The 23,239-nt window shown below is 37.7% G+C and overlaps 1 protein-coding gene across 1 annotated transcript; it reads right to left on the reverse strand.

Annotated features, from left to right (window-relative positions):
• Nucleotides 1-100: 100 nt before the first annotated feature.
• Nucleotides 101-23,239, reverse strand: LOC306774900 (choline transporter-like protein 2; the record flags this gene model as incomplete). The annotated part of the gene is given in 19 exon segments (XM_079265088.1): nucleotides 101-214; nucleotides 343-431; nucleotides 434-445; nucleotides 744-838; nucleotides 1,137-1,399; nucleotides 1,537-1,621; nucleotides 1,726-1,818; nucleotides 2,979-3,078; nucleotides 3,169-3,300; nucleotides 3,381-3,493; nucleotides 3,765-3,848; nucleotides 7,785-7,911; nucleotides 8,012-8,072; nucleotides 8,164-8,283; nucleotides 8,374-8,458; nucleotides 8,551-8,635; nucleotides 9,794-9,867; nucleotides 9,951-9,999; nucleotides 23,108-23,239. Coding segments are annotated over 19 exon segments (1,818 nt in total). The 5' UTR covers nucleotides 23,145-23,239.

Below are 23,239 nucleotides of genomic sequence, written 5' to 3' on the forward strand. Positions count from 1 at the left end.
ACATATATATATATATATATATATATATATATATACATATATATATATATATATATATATAAGGCATATAGGGAGAGTTGCTCTTGACTTTTGCATAGTATTATAGACAGTATGAGACAATCTTTAAAATTGAATCCCACCTGACAATGTTCCTCATAAGAAGGAAGAATGCATCTCGGGCAGATGTACAAAAATTTTTGCCATAGATTGCAATCTGGAGAATGTAAAAGGATAAAGAGCAACTTCATGATTGAACAAGTTGGAGAAAAGATCTCTTAGTCAGCTGATGCAACAGTCTGGTTATGTTCAGTTAGTCAGCTGTATCCTGTTATAAAAGCTCACCATGATATATGCGTTTCTGTTCAGGAACTTGATGCATTTCTCCAGACACCAGAAGCAGCATTTCATGCAGCTTAGCAGAAATTTAGCAACTTGTTCTGAGCACCTGAAAGACACCAGTAAGTGAATAAACTTTGTTGTGATGGGATGTGCATTCTTCAGGTTATTCAGTGAAAACATTAATTATGTTTATGGGGTTTCAGCTCAAAGATATGCAGCAAAAAAGACAAATCTGTGTCCATGGGATGTGAAACCTTGGACTTTAGTATATCCATACTTAGCCTGGCATTTTATCAGCAATATTAGACAAACTGACTATATCCATTATTTAATTAACTTTATCCATGCATCTATCCAAAATTTCAGTTGAACACATAATAATAAAAGTGTGTCAGATATCCCACCCTTTAACTTGTGATCCAGATATTCCAAAATGACCCTAATGACCTGGACCAAAGACAGGATCAGAGAACCAAAAGCCAGGGACCCTGTGTGGTATCTACACAGGAAAAGGAAACATAGGCCAACTGTGAGCATTAGACACTTTTTTCCACTTGAGTCTGCCAGGACAAGCCACCCTGCTGACCTAACATATGTCTTTTTGGAGAGAATAAACTCTGAATTAAAAATCATGCCAGCCTTTTATATCTTTTCATGCCAAATGCAAGCCCATCATGCAGAACTTATCTCTATAAATACTGATCTTTGCTACTATTTTAAAAGACAGAACACTCAAATAGGTGTAATTTCTTTTTCTTTATTTTGTTTAATGTATTAAAAAAGACCAGTAATGTCACCTGAGGGCCCGTCCCAGAGAGGAGAAGATGGGGAAAGCGGGGATATCATCCGGCTTCTTGAAGGCCCAGTAATATGATGCAAATGCCCCAGACAGAGTAACCTGGCCCAGGGCCGTCACAAAGTTGGCGCACCAGAAGAAGAGGAAGACGTTATAGAACTGAAACAGGATTAAATATTTGTGGTAGAGCGTCTCACCACCGTAGAAGGCAAACAGACACTCTGCATCCGGGCATACAGTTGAAGCATTGGAGGTGTTGAATGTCTGCAGCAGAAGAAAAAAAAAGGCAGTTTATTCCAGCGATGACTCCATTAAAGAGCTACTTTATCATCATATCAATGCCTTAATGAACAGTTCTGCAGAATATAAAATATATATGGCTTGATGCAAATGAGCAGTACCTCAGGGTTGCAGGTTTCTCGTGCAAACGGACAGTCAGAGTTGTTGAACACTTTGTACACTTGCTCATTAGATGTAGACAAGAAACTGGTAAAAGCTGTTAAGGCAACGTGGTAGGAATATGATTGAAAAGGTCATGTTTAAGAACTATGCAACATTTGTCACGTTTTTGGAGAGTAATGAAAGGATACACAGCTGTAACAGTCCAGTAAGCGATAACCACAGCCAGAAGGGCAAAGGTCAGCAGTGGGTAGAACAGCGCTGACATAACATGTCCAACAGCCCTTAATAAAGAGAAACCATGTTACCATACTTTTGTTTAAAAAAAAATGCAAAAAAAGGAAGAAGGCTGAGGTTTCCATATTCTTGCTTTTGGTAAGCGAGAGGTAAAATTGATATAAACAAGATATAAATAAATGATTTTATAATCTTTTTATGCTAAACCTTTAGCTTTACATACATCCAGCAAGCAAGAAGCAACATTACCATTCCTACAGCAGAGAACACCTGATTAATATATCAAACAGGCTAATTTAACAAATTAAGCCATTCCTACATAAAATATCTATCTTAAGTTGCCACAACATTTAGAAGTGTGCTATTGAATTAAAAGCTGGGGTAGGTAATGTTGGGGAGCTAGCAGGATGTGAAAGTGGCGCCCTGTCTTGGCCCCTCCTCCTGCTTGGCTCCTCCTCCTCTGGTTTTGCTTCTTGCGTTATCCAAGGCTTTTTTTTTTACCTCCGCCAAGTAGGTTATGTTTTTACCGGCATTTATCTGTTTTTGTTCAAGATAACCTCAAAAAGTTTTTAATTTTAATTAAATTTTCAGGAGTTGTTGAAAATGTGAAAAGGAAGAACAGATTTAATTTTGGTGGTGATCCGGATCAACATTTGGATCCAGGAACTTTTTAAAAGCCTTGGTGGAGGTTTGTGCTTTCAGAGTACTTTTCTAGTTCACAGCTTTTTACACCAATGATTTTCTCTTTCTCTGCTGTTTAGCAGGAGGAGGCAAATAAACCGAGCCGGGTCAGGAAATCCTTCTAGCATTTTCTCAGCCATGAAGAAGCTTAATAAATATAAGAAATGAACGACTTCAATTTTGCCCGAACGTTTTGATTTGTCAGTTCTTACAGATTTACAGTAAATTGAGGGGTCTAACTATATTTGTTACTGTTCATGATTTAAAAATGTACAGACTACTATCAAGACGAGGAACTATTTCAATGAGAGTAAAAAAAAAAATGTCTCTGAGGAAGATTACCTACCCCAGATTTAAAGTAATAAAGCTATGAACTACAACAATAAGCTTTATAGATCTGTGGGAAACTGTAGCACTACCCACTTGATTTATTGCTATAATAAAAATATTACTGAACCAACTTCAAGAGTCTGGTCAGTCTCTCAAGAGCATGGAGCTCCAGCACAAAGCATCTGGAATAAATTACCTGCTGGCTTCTTTGATGAGAGCGATGGCGATTAGGATCCTCTTCCTGAGGAAGATGAGGAGCAACAGGATGATAACCTCCACAATGGCAAGAATAATCACTGCAAAAAAGAGGGAATTCAGCAAATTAGTGGGATTTTAAACACTTTATTCAGATGTATGTTATGCAGTAGAAGCTTGCTTTTACTTACTGAAGGCCAGCCAAGTCTGTCTGATCTGCAGGTAGATAGAAAAGTCTGTCTGCAATCCCAGGTCACGGATGGTAACATCAGCGCCGGGCTCACCCTTCAAACTGGCAAACTCCATGTAGCAGTGGAAAATACCTAAAACAGTTAAGTTTGTTTTGTCAATTAATAGTAATTTTAAAGGACAACTTCATGATAGTTACAAATTGAGGCCTTACCGTATCCAATCACAAGAATAACCAAAACAATCATGACCCAGACCATGACACCTGCCAAGAATCGCAGCAGGACGATGAAAATCAAGCTGACAACCATGGCAATCAGCAGACCGCTAGAAAGGGGAAGCAAATGCATCATCTTAAAGATGTCTGCGTTGATCAAAGGTCAAATTGTTCTTGTTTCTCTCTTTCTCAGTTAGCTGTAGTCAGTATTGAATCATGTTAAGATGCCATACAGAATTATTTAAGCTTACCTATTAAATTTGTTCAGTGAGAATTAAATTGTTTAAATAAATTAATATTTATAAAGAAAATTTTTTATATTAGTGCATTACAGTTAAATTTTCCATTCTTCATGTTTCTGTAATAGTTCAGTAAACTTACAGTAATATCCAATGCCATGACCGAGTGTAGTCCTCAAAGATTCTCATGGCCACCTGACGAGCTTCTACAACTACATTTGACTTCCTGTCAGGAGAGAAAAACAAAAATAAGAATTAATTTTACTATTAAAAGCAAAAACAGCTTTCTTTGTTTACCCCTAGTTTGTGGTTGTGTGCAACGTTTAACAACTGAAAACTGTGTAATTAATTTATACTGACTGAAAACCACCAGCTAAAACAGATTTTACACCAGATAGTCCAGAGTACGTACTGAAAATCATTTGCATATAGAATACATACTACCATTGCATGACTGTGAGACCTCTAATAGCAAGTGCTACCGTATAGTTTTCATGCTACAGTTATTTTGATGTCTGTAGCACAAATAAATAAGAAAATAAGTTCCAGCAGCAAGAAAACCTTTAAAACTCATGTTTATGTTAAATTTTACCTGCACTGGATAAAAAAATTTCATAAAAATAAAGACTTCTAAAACTTACATAATGTCAGAGGTGTTTCATCCAGATGATTTATCATAAAGAAACAACATTAATCCACATTAAACTTTTCTAACTGTACTTTAATATGACAAATATAATTTCAGTCTATGGTGAAGTTTGACACTATCCAGCTTAATTTTGGCATTAATATGCAAAGTGAATACAAACAAACTGCAGGTAGAATCAGCTGACAGAAAACAAAGACAAAGCCCCTCTTAGTGTGTGCACAAACAGAGCAGGGCCAAAACAGACTGAATCTGTGACCAAACAGAACAAATCATTGTAACACTGTGGATATGAGATGCAATGGTTAATTTGCTGTAACTCCTTGCAAGGAGTCCTTACATATTTTAAAATTATGACATGCATAAACTTGGATGTGCAGAATAAGGAATACCTGCCATCAAAGTATACCTGGTAACGCAAATGTTAAGTAACAATTATTTAGTCATTATTACCAGAGGCTGTTTGAGAAAATTTGAGAGGAAACAGATTTTCATTAACACAATTTATATGAAATCAAATTATTATTTGTTGAGAGAAAAACATTTTCATTACATATTTATATTTTTAAGAATGGCGGTGGAAAGAGGAACACCATCGTCTGTCTGAGAATTTAAGGGATTTTCAGAAATAATGTTACTTCATTGTATTGTTTTTTTGTAACACTTTGCAGAAGAGTCAAACTGCCACCTTTGCAGCAGTTTATGGGGATCTGATTTGTGAATAAATGTATAAAACAATGAGTGATTTATGCTGAGCTACAACATTATTGCATTTTGGAAATTCAGTTACTACTAATAACTTAATCCCAGTTTAACTCATTTTCAAACAATAAAAAAACATAAAAGTAAAAAAAAAACAACAAATTTTTCCATAAATGAAACAATGAAGGAGCACTTTAAACTTGTAGTCCACCTAAAAGTCAGCAGGGAAATGCTACTAATGATTTCAGTTTTGGGGAAATAAAGCGTCATACTTGAACTGTGATATTAGGAAACATTTTTTTTTATAACTTTAAAGCCCTAACTTTAGCTCCAACGCCTTGTTTAACCTTTAAAAACCTGAGTTTCATCAGTTGGAGGACTTTTTTTGGAGTCGAAGACCCACTTTGGACTGTCTGTCCATTTATTCAGCTGGCGCCTACCCCAGCACTTACCAGGTGAGTGGCAAGTTACACACTAAACAGGTCATCAGTCTATAGCAGGGCCAACACAGAGACAAACTACCACTGAAACACTCATTCCTAAGGAGAATTTAATTCACCAATTAACCTACACTCTCAAAAATAGAGGTACAAGATAAGGGCATTTCTGTACCTATAGGTACATTTTAAAGAAATGTTCTCTCAAAAGTACAATACTGGTCTTTAAGAGACCAGAAGCACACCTTCAGAGTACGAAAAAGGGTTAAAAGTGACAAAGTACAAATTTGTACCATTTTGACCATAAGGGTACCTGCAGCATTGAAAAATGTAATGTTAATGGCTGTAATATTACAAACTAGAGCAGAGTTGAGTGATGACAGTAGTACTACTTAACAGTCATTTACTACACCAGACAATGAAGGTCAGGTGCTGCAAACTAAGTGTACAGCTGGTCAGTATTTTGAGTTTTTGAAGATTATTTCTAGATTAAAGATAATATTGCTAAGTTGCATGGACCAGGCCTAATCCTGTGAAAACATAAAAAAACATAACTTGATAAGGTGAGGTTGAACTTGATAAGGTACAAAAATAGACCAGAACTGAAGGGTACAGAAATGTCTCTCAAAAGAGTACACCCCCAGCGACAAGCATTTGTACCTTTTTAGGTACAAGCTGGTACCTCTATTTTTGAGTGTGTAACATGCATTAGAGATCTCCTCCTTGGACGCAGCAAAGATGACCACCACATTGTGCTGCCCCACCTGAACTGCCTGTACTAAAATCTCTGTCATTTGTTTTGCCTGTTTTTATTGAGGTTGGCCTTTACAGAGATAATACTGTGCCTTGATTTGTTTTTTTTTTAGGTAAGCATGAAATGGTTCTTATTTGTGCTATGCCATCTTCATTTATTCTTTATCAGTAACATGTATGTACATAGACATCTTACCAAATCTCCCTAGATTCCAAAAGTATTCAAATACACCTTGATATACTGTCATTTCAAATCCATACATCAGCTGCAACACTGTTTAATATGCAGGATTAAAAAGGCATGAAGAAAGAAGCAGCTTATAGCCCAGAAATGACTGTATTCATTTGATGATGGCAAAGATCTAAAGTCAGTTCTTAATGGCTGCAGTCCTGCAGGCTTTAGATGTTTCCTGCTGCAGCACACCTGAATTGCCATAATAGATCATGCTTGAGCAGAACTTGGCAACAAAATTGTTGAGGACAGCAAATTGGCTCAAGCAGAGTCTTAGACTATGATTATTTGGCTCAAAGTGTAAATGGACTACCGTGTGAATTTTTTCACAATGTGGAAAGTTTGGGGGTAATAACATGTTCAAAGGTGGAAAATGTTTCATAAAACAGACTTTACTACATAATTTATGAGCATCAAAGTGGACGCACAAATCAAGGAAGTAGTTCATATCCACAACCCAACTATTCTGGAGAACTCTTCTAAATTATTATCTCTTTATTAGTGTTTATTGCATTTAGGAAAATGAAGATACTATTAAAGACACATTCCGTAACCTTTTTATCTTAAACCTTTGCGCCTCTGACTTGATGAGACACACACTTGTTCAATTAACACAGTCATTTACAGAGCCGCTGCTACCCAGCAGTGTTTCGAGGCTGAGAAACTGCACTATAGAACTTTTACATCTGGGACACGATGTGACGTGATGTTTCGCTTCGCGGCAAAGTAAGGAACTGACTGTTTTGAACATGTAACATCACTGATTCAGCAAAGAAAATCAAGAATATTAAAAGAGAGAAAGGGGAAAACAACAATATCTTTTGCTAGCTGGAGAGAGTCAACAGGTCAGGTAGGATGCAAAGTGGATGCTGAATTAGCCGTCGATTGGCTAATTTGTCGATAGGTTTACCTCACAGGGAAAATGGCAAAAGTTCTGTTGTGTGTCTTCAAAGAAAGTTTGTCATTGGCTTGGTGTTACACACCAGGACAGCGTTCCTATCAGTCATAACTTAAGTTGTCAAAGAACCAAGAGGGTGACAATCAACATACTGAACTAAACATTTTAAAATGTGAGCTCATTGGAAGGATGTCACAGTGGTTACAACACAGTTGCTATGCTGATTTCAGACAAATATCCATGTTTAAACTCGTTTTAGTCATATCTACAGACTTATTAACATGGTCTGATATAACGTCAATGAGCCAATAGTTATTTTATTTATTTCTCATGACTAATGCTGTTAAAATTTGTATTGCTTCACATGTTTCATGACACTCCTTTTAGTTTCAGGATGACAACAGATGAATTATGTAGTTACAGGTCAGGTCATGCTTTGAGAAAAAAAAAAAAAAAAAATATATATATGGTGTCACACAAAAGAAAAGACTCACTTTGAAGCCTCCAGCACCTCAGAGGCATTGACACTGACGCCGTCATCATCAACAAACGTGGTCTCATTGCCCACCACCACCACCCCACCTTTCATAGTTTCCAGGGCTGGAAGGCAGCGACGTGTGACTGTGGAGGAAAGATTTTAATTTGATGCAGCTTCAGGGAGGAAATAGACCAACAGTTACAGCAGCTTATAGGTTAAATGTTGGACAACCTTCTTACTCACAGGGCTTACTGGGAATCAGCATGGAGGGACACAAGCCATCCCTGAGGATCTCAGGAGGACTCTACATCATATTAAACACACTTTCATTGAAATGTCTATCCCCATCAAACTGCATTCATTTAAGATTGTGTGGAACATGTCTTATACTTTACCAATTTAGCGAAGTCAACTCCTTCCTTGCAGTATCTCTTGTAGTATTCATGGTCATCTCTACTGCCTAACTTTGCTTTCACCAACGTCATATGCTTGTCAGGACACTTTTCCACACACAACTGCATACAAATAGCAGCAATCACATTGGTTAGATTATTTGTTTGCATGAGCAACAACAATCATAGGAAAATGTAGATATATATCCTGACCTGTGTGGTGGGACACTGAAACTCCAGCAGCACTAGAGGACTGGCACATTTCAGAATGTTGAAGTAAAACAGGAGAGGCTTCTTTCTGTGGTGTGACAGTAAAACAGAAATCTGATCATCTATCCATCAGATATAAAAGTCATTATCTAGAATTTAATCTAAGTATAGGTGACTTACTCCAAGTGTGTTCCAGCCTGCCCACAGAATTGGCCCCTACTGTCTGTGGGATAAATCACTTTTCTGGGGTCACCCTGAGACCAGGCTGCAGAGAGGAGAAATTATTCTATAATAACTTCTATGAATCAATAATAAACACTGTAATCAATATCTACAGCGAAGCTTAAACACAAGAGAAGAACGTTATTCCTGTGACATTAGTAAATTGCCATGTTTAGAGGTGTGTCTTTTGACAGTTTGAGGCAGTTAAACACAACACAACACAACATCTAGTAATCATAAGACGAATCTGTTCTGCAAGTCTTCCAATCTTACGTCCAGACAGAAAGACTTTTTAAGCTTGTTTAGGAAGTGACATACAAGAGCAGAATTCATTACAGAGTATTGTCAATTCTAATTTCAAAGACTATATTAAAACTAATAATTATAAAATAGTTTATTGTATAAAAAGGGAAAAATATATAAACCACTGGAATAATACATTTTATTTCTTTCTGCCTAAGGTAGGCACTGCGTACCCCGCCTAGCCTGACTGGACACTACTGTTCATGAGAAGCATGAACTTGCAAAACACTGGTTATTTAATACTAGACATCTAAAAATAGGCAGGCACCTAGAAAGGCAGAGGCACAATGGAATTACAGAGGGTCCTCTATTGGGGAAAGATAAATACTATGTTTTCTGTAAATAGTTTTCACTAATAAACATCAGAAAACTTCAAGAAATTGTGCATAGAATTACATCTGGACTCTCTGCAAGAAATGAAATGTTCACAGTTCTTAGGACAACATGTTGTCGTGGTACAACATACTTCAGAGTGATGCTTGGCTAGCAAGTACAAGATGCAGTACATGATAGAAAAAAGCATGATGAGGACATCTGTGCAGTGGTTGTTTATAGCAGGGTGTTACCTACCACTATGTTGCAAGCAACACCACGACATGTAAAAATATCTACAATTATCCACGATTGTGTGAAGAGCAACTTATATCTCACCAAAGAGTGTGAAGCATTAGACTGTAAACTATAACTGTAGAAGCTTCAGATGGAGCTGACTGCTGTATTCACAAGCTCTTACTTAATTAACAAGGGTTATAGTCAGTAATGGTCAGTCATTCAGGTGTTCTGGATGCAGCAGACATGAAAAGTGTAACAACCAGATTCTTTGACAGTAACATACAGGATAAATGGAGATGGAACATCTCCAAATATGAGAAGACTTCGAATAAAGCATCAGCCTTACCCAGGATACCCACAGCAAAGTATCCAAACAAGAACAGGATGAAGAGGATACAGCAGAAGATATCTGTGCAGCCTCTGAGGAGGGAAGAGAAGAGACAAAATATTGTCAATGATGTGTTCAGCAAGAAAGGAGAAAAGATTGTATCAGACAGTTTTACCGGTTGTGGATTGGTCCTTTGAAGTTTGGATCAAACTTTCTGGACTCCCCTGAGGATAAAAACAAAAATAGACATGTCAATGTGTCTGAATCCAAACTGACTTTGGCCTTTATCTGACAATAATACAAGACATGCACAGCTGGCTTTACACTGCATCACAGTGTACATAACCCCTGAACACAAATGCTTGTAAAACATTACAGTTATCAGTATTAAAACATTTGAATGCCTTGATAGACCTTGATTTGTTTCTTTTCCAGTCATTTTCTTGTAGATGTGCTGCAGTGTTTCTGATCATTGTGCTGTTGCACGAGCCAATCACAGCCAAGCTTCAGCTAACAGACAGGTGACCTCACAAATGATACTTAAAACAGATGAGTTACTAGAGGACCAAATAACATTAACGGTGGTTTGTTCAGAAGCAACTCTGGAAGTTTATTTTCAGAAAGAAGACACTTATTTCTTCTGGTAACCCTTCCAAACAAGCCATGATTGTAATGACAGACCTTTAACATGCTAACGGAGGCAGAGAGTGAGATTTCCCTTTTTTTCTGCTTGTTTTGTTTTGTTTTGTTTGTCTTTTCAGATTCGAGCACTGCATCATCTGACCTCTGCAGGAACTTGCTGACACTCCTGTAAAGTTTGTCTGTTTCGAATGATTTTTGTTGTGGTTTGGACTTTTTGTGTGTATTGTTCTTTTTTGTTTTATTTTGAAGTTGTGATTTCTGTCCAGCCTTGGATCCCGTTTATTAAGTTTACCTGGACTCAATTAGTTGATTCATGTTGATTAATGTGTTAAGGACCTACCAAATATTAATATTTACAGTTTTGGTGCACATCGCATGAATTTGTGCAAAGCAAACCGTGTTTCATGGCGAGGTTTTTTTCCAAGATGGCGGACACTCCGGTGCCATGGTAACAGGTGCTTAATATAGTGTTTTGCTTGTCTGGGGTTGATACACATGTGTGCCGAATTTCGTAGCCCTAGGTCAAAGTAGATAATTGGGCCCCTAGGCCCCCCCCCCCAAAATGTGCCCCCCCCCACAATACATATTACAATACGTTAAGGACCCTCGAAGTATGACTCATTTGAATTTTGGTTCCGATCGGATGTATTTCTGCAAAGATATGAGTGAACCGTGTTTCATGGCGAGAACGCTGTTTTCCATGGGTTGCCACGGTAACACGCTTTGTCCTGTTGGAAAGATTTGAATAACTTTTGCTCCCCATCTTGTCACGAAGCTCTATGGCGAATGTGGAGCCAATAGCCTGAATCCCCTCAGACTAGTTCATTCAAATACGATGCGCTCAAAGTGATAAAAAGGGCATAAACGCCAAGATGGCGGACAGCCCGTTGCCATGGTAACAGGTGGTTAATTGAGTTTTTTGCTCGTCTTGGGTACTTATACATGTGTACCGAATTTCATAGCCCTAGCTCAAAGTAGACTATCGGGCCCCTAGGGGCCCCCCCAAAGATGCGCCCCCCCCCCACAATACATATTACAATGCGTGAAGGACCTACCAAACATGAATTTTCAGAATTTTGGTTCCGATCGGATGTATTTCTGCAAAGATATGAGTGAACCGTGTTTCATGGCGAGAACGCTTTTTTCCATGGGTTGCCACGGTAACACGCTTTGTCCTATCAAAAAGATTTGAATAACTTTTGGTCCCCATCTTGTCACGAAGCTCCATGGTGAACGTGGAGCCAATACCATGAATCCCCTCAGACTAGTTTGTTCAAATGCGATGCGCCCAAATTGACAAAAACGGGCAAAAAAATGGCCGCAAACGCCAAGATGGCGGAAAGCCCGTTGCCATGACAACAGGCGTTTCAATGACTTTTTTACTTGTCTTGATGTGATAGACATGTGTACCGAATTTCGTCGTCCTACGTCAAACTAAAATTTTTTTGCCCCATTCTAGAGGCCATTTTTGGCGTTTCTAGGGGGCGCTGTCGAGGCATTTTTGCATTGGCGTGCATACAAACGCCAAATTATCGAAATTTTCACCGGACGTGAGGTGTGTGCCAAGTTTCGCAACTTTTCACGGGGTCTAAGGGGGTCAAAATTGAGTGAGTTGTGCTTAAAATAATAATAATAAACATTACAATAACAATAGGGCCCTGCCATACTTCGTATGGCTCGGACCCTAATAATAATTTGGACCCTGATTGAATAATTACTGACTAGTGACTTTACCCAGTTTGTTTCACTTGCAGCCGAAACCAGACCCAGATGAATACTAAAACAAATGCAGTACACAGGGCACAAGGTTGCTATTGTTTTTATTTAGAAATGAAGAAATACTATGAAGTTAGACTTGTGTTTATATTCAATGCAAGAAAATATGCAATCTGGGAGGGAAAAAAAGTTTTGTAAGCAAAAAGAAATTGATATTAATGTTTTCACACTGACTGCAAAAAATAATATTTTAAGGTGAAAAAGCTTTTGAGATAAAGTATTCTGTCATAGAATATATAAAAATGTATATTTAAAAATAAATCTTGTAAAAAAGTGAAAAAAAAAAAACATTTTTCACTCAAATATGTTTTTTCTGTCAGAGTGAAAACTTTTACTTTAAATAAAATTTCTCTTCTCTCAAAAATTTTGTTTTGACACTGTTGTTTCAGAATTGGGGCTGCACGGTGGCGCAGTGGTTAGCACTGTGGCCTCACAGCAAGAAGGTCACTGGTTCAATCCTTGGCTGGTTTGGTCAGTGGCCTTTCTGTGTGGAGTTTGGATGTTCTCCCCGTGTATGCATGGGTTCTCTCCAGGTACTCCAGCTTCCTCCCACCATCCAAACACATGCATGATAGGTCACTCTAAATTGCCCCTAGGAATGAGTGTGAGCGTGAGTGGTTGTTCGTCTCTCTGTGCGGCCCTGTGATGGACTGGCAAGCTGTCCAGGGTGTACCCTGCCTGTTGCCCAAAGCCAGCTGGGATAGGCTCCAGCTTCCCCACGACCCTGAATTGGAATAAGCAGTTCGGAAAATGAATGAATGAATGAATGTTTCAGGATTGTGCAATCAATTTGAAAACTGCCATGAGCGGCCGATCAATACACAAGCGTTGATTCACATTCATCATTCATCATTATGGTAGTGTGCTAGCTTGATTCACAAGCTACTACTACTTCTACTACAGTACAATAACTGCTAGGTCTAGGATGATATTCTCTCAATTAGATTTTTAACGATTACTTGGGTGCCAATTCGATTAAAATTGCAATTCCTCAATATTGCAGATTTTTATTTTGCTTTTTAAACCGAAGACCATGTGAAAAAGTTGCATGATGACCAAGTTTACAGACTATATACCAAGCCAGATTTCCCAAATAAAAAAAATGTGTCGGTTTTTAAAATGTATTCAGCAGCAATATATATGAACCAGCTGATTGAATTACATATAAAAGTGTTGGTTTGAGTGTCTGTTGGCTTGTTGCTGTGGTACGTTTGGCCCCCTTTGCATTTACCTCAGGATGGTGTCTTGCTAGGTGGGCAGTCATGTTACAGCAGTATGCGACATGTGCATTATAGAGTTTACAAACATCTGTCGACATGTACAGTTCTGCTTTTCCTTCAGAGCAAAAAATGACACACTTTTGACTTAAGATGTGATGGTGGAGGATTTATCTGTGTGCATTTTTACAGGTTGTCCGCCATTTCCATCTTCTGTTCAGTGGTTTCCCAAACGAATATAACGTCATGTTGTGTCCAGAGTGTCCAGGGGGCCCCCTTCCCCACCCCAACATTGTGAAAATTGTGAATGATACACTGTGAATGAATAAATAAGAAATATAGTTAGACCACTCAGTTTATTGTAAATCTGTATAAAACTCCGACCAATCAAAACATTCGGACTGAATTGAAGTTTTTCATTTATTATATTTCGTAGCTTCTTCTCCCGGCTCCCCTCCTCCCCCTCCCGCAAGCGCATACCTGATAGCCACACCCTGCATATAAATAGCATGTTAGGATGAAAATACAAAGTCGTGAAGAAGAAACTCTGAAGGTAGACATGGCTGAGAAAATGCAGAAAGGATTTCCTGACATGGCTCGGTTTATTTGCCTCCTCCCGCTAAACTGCGGTGGAAAAAGCTGTGAACTAGAAAAGGACTCTGAGAGCGCAAACCTCCACCAAGGCTTTTAAAAAATTCTTGGATCCAAACGGTGATCTGGATTACCACTGAAATCAAATCTGTTCTTTCTTTTCACATTTCCAACAACTCCTAAACATTTAATTAAAATCCATCCATAACTTGTTGAGTTTTCTTGAACACAAACAGATAAACGTTAGTAAAAACATATCTTCCTTGATGTAGGGAAGAAGAAAGCCTTGGATCGTGCAAGGAGCAAAACCAGAGTGGGAGGAGCCAAGACAAGGCGCCACTTTCACATCTTGCTAGCTCCCCAACATTACCTACCAAAGCTTTAAGTACTCAGCTTATTGTTTTTGTCATCTTTTCCATGAGACTGATAGATTCACAACAAGACGCACTGCTGCTGTACACTCATAATAATGATCATATGGCCTTTATACGATGTACATTTTGGGACATCATCAGACAGTTCTCAGATTTCAGAACAGAAACAGAAACAGCACTGTTGAGGTCTGGTGTTGTTGTTATTATTTGTTTTGTTTTGTTTGTTTGTTTAAAAAAAAACCAGGAAACATGGCTGAAATCTTTTAGTGGAAAGTGAGCCTTTGAGTAGGAAAATTTGCTCTGAAATTCTGCACACAATTAGTCTTCATGAGGTTTTTAAAAATGTGTTTTATTAATAAATGTGGCCATGCCTACCTCTCCATAGTCTTTCACAAAAGATCAGTAAGACAGTATTCCACAGCGCTAGTGATCATGTGATTTCTAAATGATGATTTCTGCAGACATTTTATATTAAATGAGTAAACACACTAACAACGGGGGTCATAAAATTGAAATTTACTTGTGTTGTTTGATTTTGAATGCAGGATTCAGCTCACCCCCTATGACTTCACCCAGGTCCCTGTTGGGGTTGTTAAGAAGCATTACTGGGGACACGCCACCATAGATGAACAGTATTGCAATCATCCTTGAAACAGACGAGTTTTCTACAACCTCTCAAGCACTTTTTCTTCTCTTTGGCTCAATGTATGCGCTTCATCTGGATTATCCTAAAGGTATGAAGAACACATCTGAGTTCATCAAGAATATATTGATGAATCTTGGACAACAAACATTTCCACAATTAAGTTTGTTTACTCACTTTTTCTAGGGTAATCGGTTTCCTAAATATTTTCAAGTAAATTTAACTTATTAGAATCCACAGTGTGGTGGATTCTAATAAACCGCCCCGCCCACCAACCTTTACAGATACATTTCAAATTAATATTTTATGATGCACAGTCCATATTAGTGTGCATAGAATCCCAAAATATGCAGGCAGAATCAAGTATGTACTAGAGAATGTAAATAATAGTTAGTTTATGTATTGCCAAAATGATTCTTCAGCCTGCGTAGCAACCCAGAAAATGTCCCCTAGTGACAGAGGAAGTGGCATGTCTCTAGCAACTATGAAAACTCCTTTGACATAAGGAGAAATAGAGCCCACAAAGCTCATATTGTCCCAGTGAGATCAGAGTGAGAAAATGTGTTGACAAATAACAGTAACCATAAAATAAAACAGGAATTCAGCTTGACTGAAAAATCTACTCTCTGCACAAATCAGATCTGATACTCGACTCTTACACTTCCTCCCACTTTATTGCAAGCATCTTCCATACACATCACAACAACGGAGCAATACTAGACAGCTTTTTAAACACCATTACACACTAAAGGAAATGCAGAGGTAAGACCAACTGTCTGTTGAAAAACAGTATTGTTTATTAACACTAAATCTGCTACTCCTGTCAACATCAAGAAGACACACACATATGGATTAGACCTGCACTTCCTGTCCACACAAGGCTGAAAAGCATTAGCAGTAAATGTAGCACTAATTAAAACCACAAGCTACTTTTCCAACTGAACACTTCGTGTCAACAAGATATCCATCCTACATAAATCTGTAAAACTGAAACAATAGCGTGAAATACTGTGCAATTCATATCTTGTCATGATGTTTTTGTTGTTTCTGTCGCCGTTTATCGTCTTCAGAGTAAGCTGTCTATTGTTTCTTGTACGTCTCCTTCCTGTATGAAGTCTGTTTTCGCTTCACTTCCTTTTTTCACTGACTGAGAAACTCTGACTTTGACTACTAGGCTTCCTCTGTTATGAGCCATTTTTTACTCTAATATTGTCAATGCAATTACTAGTAAGGCAGCATTGTGTAAGTAGTGTGTGTCTAAGGGGTGGGGTAGTGTGTGTGTGTGTGTGTGTGTGTGTGTGTGTGTGTGTGTGTGTGTGTGTATGTGTGAATACAGAAGCATTATAACCAGCTGCTGCAAAAAGCTGATATGCAAGTTTTACACAACAAAGTTGAAGGGCGCCGTATTATAAAATCAAATTAACAATTTCAATTAACCAGATTGATTTCTTGAGACAATAAAATTTCTTTTGTGAGAATGACTTGTACAGCAGCTGGATAAAATAAAACGCAACTTTGAAAACTGAATTATAGCAACAAAAGCAGTCACAACTTATTCACCATAAATTTCAGGATATTCTTAACACCTTAATGCCTGATTATAATTCAATAAATATTGTTTCTGAGACCTTGTGTTTCACTCATTGTTAAAAACTTTGCTCAAAAACCTGTTGTTTACAATCTGACAAGGTAGTCGGGGTAGGCGAAAAGTAATAAATGGGAATATTCCATTTTTAATAATTACTTTCAGTATTTTTTCACTTTCTTTTACAATATTTTTTATTTAATAATTTTTAAAAATATTTTTTATTTTCATACAATCTTTCATATTACATTTTCTAAAGGCATGTTGTATTCATTGGCTTGGGAGTGATGGCATCTGGTGCTTTTGATAGCTCAATAGAAAAAATGCTCAACATCGCTCCCTCCTGGCCAGACCGAAAAGCTGCACATGTAACTCATTGTTGTGTTCCGGCCACAGCCTCTATTTAAGGCACGGTACAGTATGCTATGTCTTTTCATCTCATATTCCAATGTGTATTCATGCATGCGCTTAGTTTCCCATATTAAAATCAGTTACATAGATAAGCAGATTGCTACGCTGCCTTTTACGTTACTGTGGAATGCAAAAAGTTTGTGAATTGATGCTTCGTACTTAGCCAATAGGCTCAGGGACAGGTTGACCCCACTAAAGAGCCTCAAACAAATTTCATATCTTTATTTTGAGGAAAAAGGTCAACTTATGATACTGATTGTCATGACATATAAGTTATCTGGAAGAGTCTGGGGACAGCTAAGGAATCATTTAGCTAGCTTTTCAGTTTTATAATGGTGCCTTTACAATCCTGATTTTTTTGGATGAAGCAAGCACTTAACCCTAACCCTTTACATTTAAATGAACATTGATGTGTTTGTTGCTATTTGCTCACGACATGTGCCTGCAATGTGATACTTGTTTTCTGCCATCAGTTTTAGACAAGTCGTAAATAGTTAGTAAAAAGCACATTTAAACAATTATTTTAGCTTTTTTTTCCCCACATATTGTTAAAAACTAAAGACTTCAGATTGGAGAAATTAAAGATTTTTTTCTTTCCACTGTTGGTGGGTAGGAGGTCTAAAATGAGTTCTTTCAGCACATTATTCCATGTGTCTGTCAGGAAAATTTAGTTTTCCGAAATTTGTTTTCACGTGTTGGACATAAAAATGTGACATCTTGAAAGGCTGGAGCTGATAACTAGTGGAGCCAAATATGACAAATGCACTCTGAATAAAATAATCTTGAAAGACTGCAGCTAATAACTAGTGGAGCTAAATATGACAAATGCACTCAGAATTAAAATAATTTACAGAATCAAGATTCAGGATGACGACCACATTTTGAAGTCACACTATGTAACTTTCCGACCTTAAAGCTTTGCTTTCTTGAATCATTGAATTGGAACAGTGACATTAAATATGTTCACTTCTGCAGCCGTCAGTGCCCAGTAGCATCCCAAACCTGAGAAACTACACGTCACAACTTTTGCTTCTGGGAAACTGTGTGGTGTTGCAGCAGAGTTTTGCTTAATGTAATGTGTCACACACTGTTAAACAGATATAAACAATGGCTGTTTTAAACATACGCAGTGTCTCGTTCATCAAAAAAACTTAAGAGGACATTGTTGGAGGAAGAGGGTAAAAGAGACAGAGCAAGAAATAACACAAGAGTTAAGAACTGAATTTTACTGGTTGGAGAGAGCTCACTGCTGAATAATAAGACGTCAAAAATCTGCCAACCTTCTCCTTTGCCTATTTAATATGACTTTAGATAAGGAACGTCAGGTTTCTGGTCACATTGTTGGGAGGGAGCACAAACAGCAAAGATGTATATAAACATGAGAGGGTCCAGTTAGGGATGTCGGTAGTTTAACACTGAAGGATCAAACTGAGTAACCTTTTTTCAAAAAAAATTTTTTTTTAAATTTCTTTGTTTGTAATTAATGTTTATTTTGAACTTTGCTGCAATGCTTTGGATGTTTTCTGTAAAGCACTTTGAGCTGTCTTGTACATGATAAGTGCTTTACAAATAAACCCACTTTGCCATGCCTGAAAAGTTTACACAATATTTCTTTGAGGACAAAACTAAAGAGGTGCAGTTGTCATTTTGGGCTCTGGACTTGGTGGGTCACTGAGTCACTCCACCCTGGGAGGGGTCTCACTGCTGGGGGAGAAGTTCCCTTTTCCCCAGTTGTGCCACTCCCAACACCCCTCCTTTGCTCCTGCCCATAGATCCACACCATTGGGGCCTTGGGGAGGCATGCATGTTGCACAGGGTGTGGTAGATGGGACCTTAGTGGTTGCTTCTCCTGGACCCTTGGATGACCTGCTACTCAGTTTTAATCACACATAGTTATCTTTACATAAAAGCGACGACATTACATTTGTTTCACTCTTGAACTCTTCAACTTGATTGTTCATATGAAAGATGTTCTCAGTCCATATAGCCACTATGCACTGTACAGTAACATGGCAACCTCGCATCCTTCAGCTAACAAATCCACTTAGTAGAATTTATGGCCATCAGGAGAAATGATTCATCAGTTATAAATCTCTTTAAGCAAATATGATGAGGGTAAAACTTGATCACACCCTTTTTAGGCACAAGCCTGCCAACATAGAGCTGCACACAGGCCACAGTCCCCTGAAATGAATTCATGTTAATGGCATGAAATGACTCAGATGTGTCTTGGTGCTTATGATAAATGCATGCAGCTTCTTCAAAGTGAGTATCTGCAAGTAGATCCAAAACCTCCAAAAATAAATAATCTAAATAACAGCTGAGTTGTTCATTAGACAAAAACAAAACACAGCTATTCTTTCATTCTCTGTTACTGTTTCCCAAACTTCTTGTTGTAGTGTTAAATGACATTCTTCAGCTTGTTACAGTATGTTGGCAGCATTGTCCCTGTAAATACTTTCATGGTAAACAATGGACAAAAGGCATTGTTACAACAATGGTTTGGTTATGATACAATGTGTGTGTACATCTGAGATAAGGCCATCCTACATGTTCCCTGGTGCATGACCACCTCCGCTAACATGTGACAGACAAACAGGATGCCAAAGTATGAAATACAATGCAAACTATTGATCTCATCTGCTCAGACAGACCCAAATCTTTCTATACTTATCAGTCTAGTTCCTCTCAAGAACTTCAATTATTGAAAAGTGCCTTGACACTTTACAGATGCAGAAATCCTGTCACTGAGGAAAAGCTAAACGTTTGAAAACATGCTCTTGCTCACAGCGTGTTCATCAGCTCACATTTGCTCTTCAAATAAAAAAGAGTTTAGCTTAAATTAGCTTAGCATAAATATGATCAGAGGGAAAACCCTATGCTATCATTTAGATGGTTCTTTTTACAAAACAGAAAAGATGTTCTTCTCACGTGTTCATGTGTTTTTAGTATAGCATTGTGCCACTTTTGTTTCACTCAAAAATTAATTTTATCTGTCAGGAACTTCCTATAGATCAATTAGAGTACAATACAGGAACATACACATTGAGCTTTGTAGCCCTACTTTGTTAAGCAAAAGCCTGCTAACTTAAGCTTACATGATCTTGCAGGCATGCTATCACAAGGTGTGTTGCTTTGCAATCACAATTTTGGGCTTGGTGATTTTGCAACAGATAAAGAGTGGTATGAAAATAAGACCAGCTATAAAGGGAATTTGATGTTAACATACGGTAGGTGATATGTGAAAACATGGAGAACAATGAAACAGATGTAAAAAGACTTGCATGAAGCATAATGCAAAACGGCATGGTGAAGCCAAAAATATGCTAATTAGTATGAGTTGTTCATTAGACAAAAACAAAACACAACTATTCTTTCATTCTCTTACTGTTTCCCAAAGTTCTTGTTGTAGTGTAGAAATATGTAATTTCTATGTATTCAATCTAGTAAGATTTAGCCTTTTTTTTTTTAATTTTGGAAATGCTTAGCAACACAGCAAGTTGAAGAAACATATTCCTCTTTTCCTGCTTTGAGCCATAGAAATGAGCTGCTTGTGCTAAAATCTTTTTTTAAAAAAAAGTTGCCCTTCCTGTGAAAAAGATGCCAAATATTAATGCTTTCTTATTCAGGTGAAATTAACACGATAGCATTCAAATGAAATATGTCTATTATTTAAATAATTCTTTAGTACTTTAAATATTGTACTAATTGTTATTCTCAATAGAGTAACTGTGTTTCCTAAGATAGCTGAGCTCATTAGTCACCCTCCAAAGGCCCAGATGGAAAAGCCCAACGGTCTAGGGTTATCTATCTATCTATCTATCTATCTATGTATCTATCTATCTATCTATCTATCTATCTATCTGACAGACAGACAGTCTGTCTCTGTGTTTGTATATGAATGTATATATATGGGTGTGTGTGAGTGGGCAGGTGGATTAGCAAAATAGTGTGATGATGTCATAACTGATGTGATTTTCTAATGACCCCTGAGGGGGTATTAGATTACCCTCTTCCTGCCTACCTTAGTGGGTTAGTGGCTGCCGTGGTGTCGCGTGGATGAAGACAAGGAAAGTGCATTTGGCCCTCTGTGCATTATTCTTTATATTTTTAATCCTTTTTGAAGCTGTAGATAAAGATGATTAATTCCATAACGTTACAGGACAGGCTCAGCTACTGCGTGTACTACTATCAGGGAGACTGTATACTACTGTTCTTCAATAGTACTGTGTGAAGCAGGTGTGATAGCCTGAAACAATTTGCTGTAGACTTTAATCAGGTCACTGCCCTACATACATTTTTTTCGTGAAAATGTAGAGACACATTAAACTTTGTTTTTCTGTTTCTTTTTTAACTGGTTGTTATTCTACTTAAACCAAACAGCAGCAGATTGTCTGTGTTATCCAAACCAAACCTATGTCAGATAACATTAAAATAATCACAAAATATTTAGCAGAGCTGTCTTGACACGTGTTCATGCAGTATGTGTGTGGCAATGAATTAGTGTTTGATGGCTGCTGTGTGGGCCGAGCAGACAAAGCTGAACACAGTCTGGGCAGAGCAGGCAGCAGCCTGCCTTCATGCATGAGCACCAGCTTAGAGAGGAGAGAAATGAAGCAACTGAAGATCTCTCACAGGTCAAACTCCACTCATAACAGATGCTTTTAAAGAATAAAAGTGAGTTTCTATGCTAATCAAGTGAAAGTGAAACTTTGAAAGTGCTACGGTTTTTGGCCTTTTAGCCTGTGTGGGGGAGGGGAGTAAAGAAAGAGCTGTTTACATGGCAACAGGAAGGCTACCAGGAAATGATCAACAGTGGGAGCTCTAAAGATTGACAGGGGATGATGATGTAAAGTAAGAACAGGATCCACTTAAGAATAGGATACAATATTTCATGTTATGTCACAAATTTCTTTTTGTCAGTGTTCGCACATTCTGAAAACTGGATCCAAATATACAAGCTGCTTTTTTCAGTCTGTTTTGTTTTTAGTTTATTTTAACTCCAAGTGAAAAAAGCAGCCTTGCTGAGGCCAAAAGAGCACTTACAACAAATCATTGAGGTGACTAACTGATAAGGACAATCTAAAATTCCACTGGTATTGACAAAACCATATCAATTTCATCAATATGAACTCAGTATTTCTATTTGCATTTTGAAATAAGGGATTAAGCAATAAAAGAGTTTTATAGCCGCCTTCCTGATGGAATACCAGCTTGAGGATTGCTGTTGCCTCTCCAGGCCTAACACTACTCTCATGCAACAACACAAAAACGGAGTATTACAGCAAGAAAGATAGTTGTTATGAAAACTTCATTACTCAGCAGTCTATATGAACAACAACCCAACCCAGAGCCAGGAAGAGAACAGATAACTTGTGGGGAAATATGTGTGACAGGCATAATGCTCAACAATGAGTCATAAATTAGGCTAGTAATTCCCCATAATATGGTGCATGTAAAGATAATCAGATTTATGAAAGAAAGAAAGCATCTGATTACTCCATGTGTTTGTCTGTTTGTGAGATATTGTGTCCATCTTGCCAAGCTTCAAACACCAAATGTTTTCCAAGTCCAAGTGAATACAATAAGCTAATAGTTCACTTGAAAGTGTTCTGTCCTGCATAAGAGAATACTGTGAAAATTAAGCTCCATCAAACAGTTTTATCTTAACTGACACCATATTTCTCTTAATATCATTATGTCTTAATCATATGATATATAAGAACTAGGTGGAGTTTTGGTTTCATTTAGGTGGTAATGTATGCTGTGGCAACACAAAATACAACCACTGATTCAAAGCATATAACGTTCATTCATGTTTAGTTGAATGACAAAATAAATATATAAATTAAACAATAATTCAACTTCATGAGATATTTTTATGAATTAAATATACACAATCTTATTAATGGCAGCGGAGGATGAGGATGCCTCCCGATCTGCACAGGATCCATGAGGTCCACACCCATCCATCCATTGCAGTCATTGTTTCCATTTCTTCGTCCCTCCAAAAGAAAAAACAATCAAAGATCGCCGAGAAAAAAAAACAAAACAAAAAAAACAAAACAAACAGTGACAAGCAGCGTTGCTTACCGTATTTTGGGTCTGGGTTTTTCTCCTCTAGCTCCATTCTCACAGCACGGTTCGCTCCTACTGATCAAACCTCAGACATACAGTTACCATGGAAATGTCGAGGCGAAATACATCAATAACACTGACCGACTG

The sequence above is a fragment of the Telmatherina bonti genome (assembly GCF_933228915.1).
Source record: "Telmatherina bonti genome assembly, chromosome: 3".
In the NCBI taxonomy this organism is placed as follows: Eukaryota; Metazoa; Chordata; class Actinopteri; order Atheriniformes; family Telmatherinidae; genus Telmatherina; species Telmatherina bonti.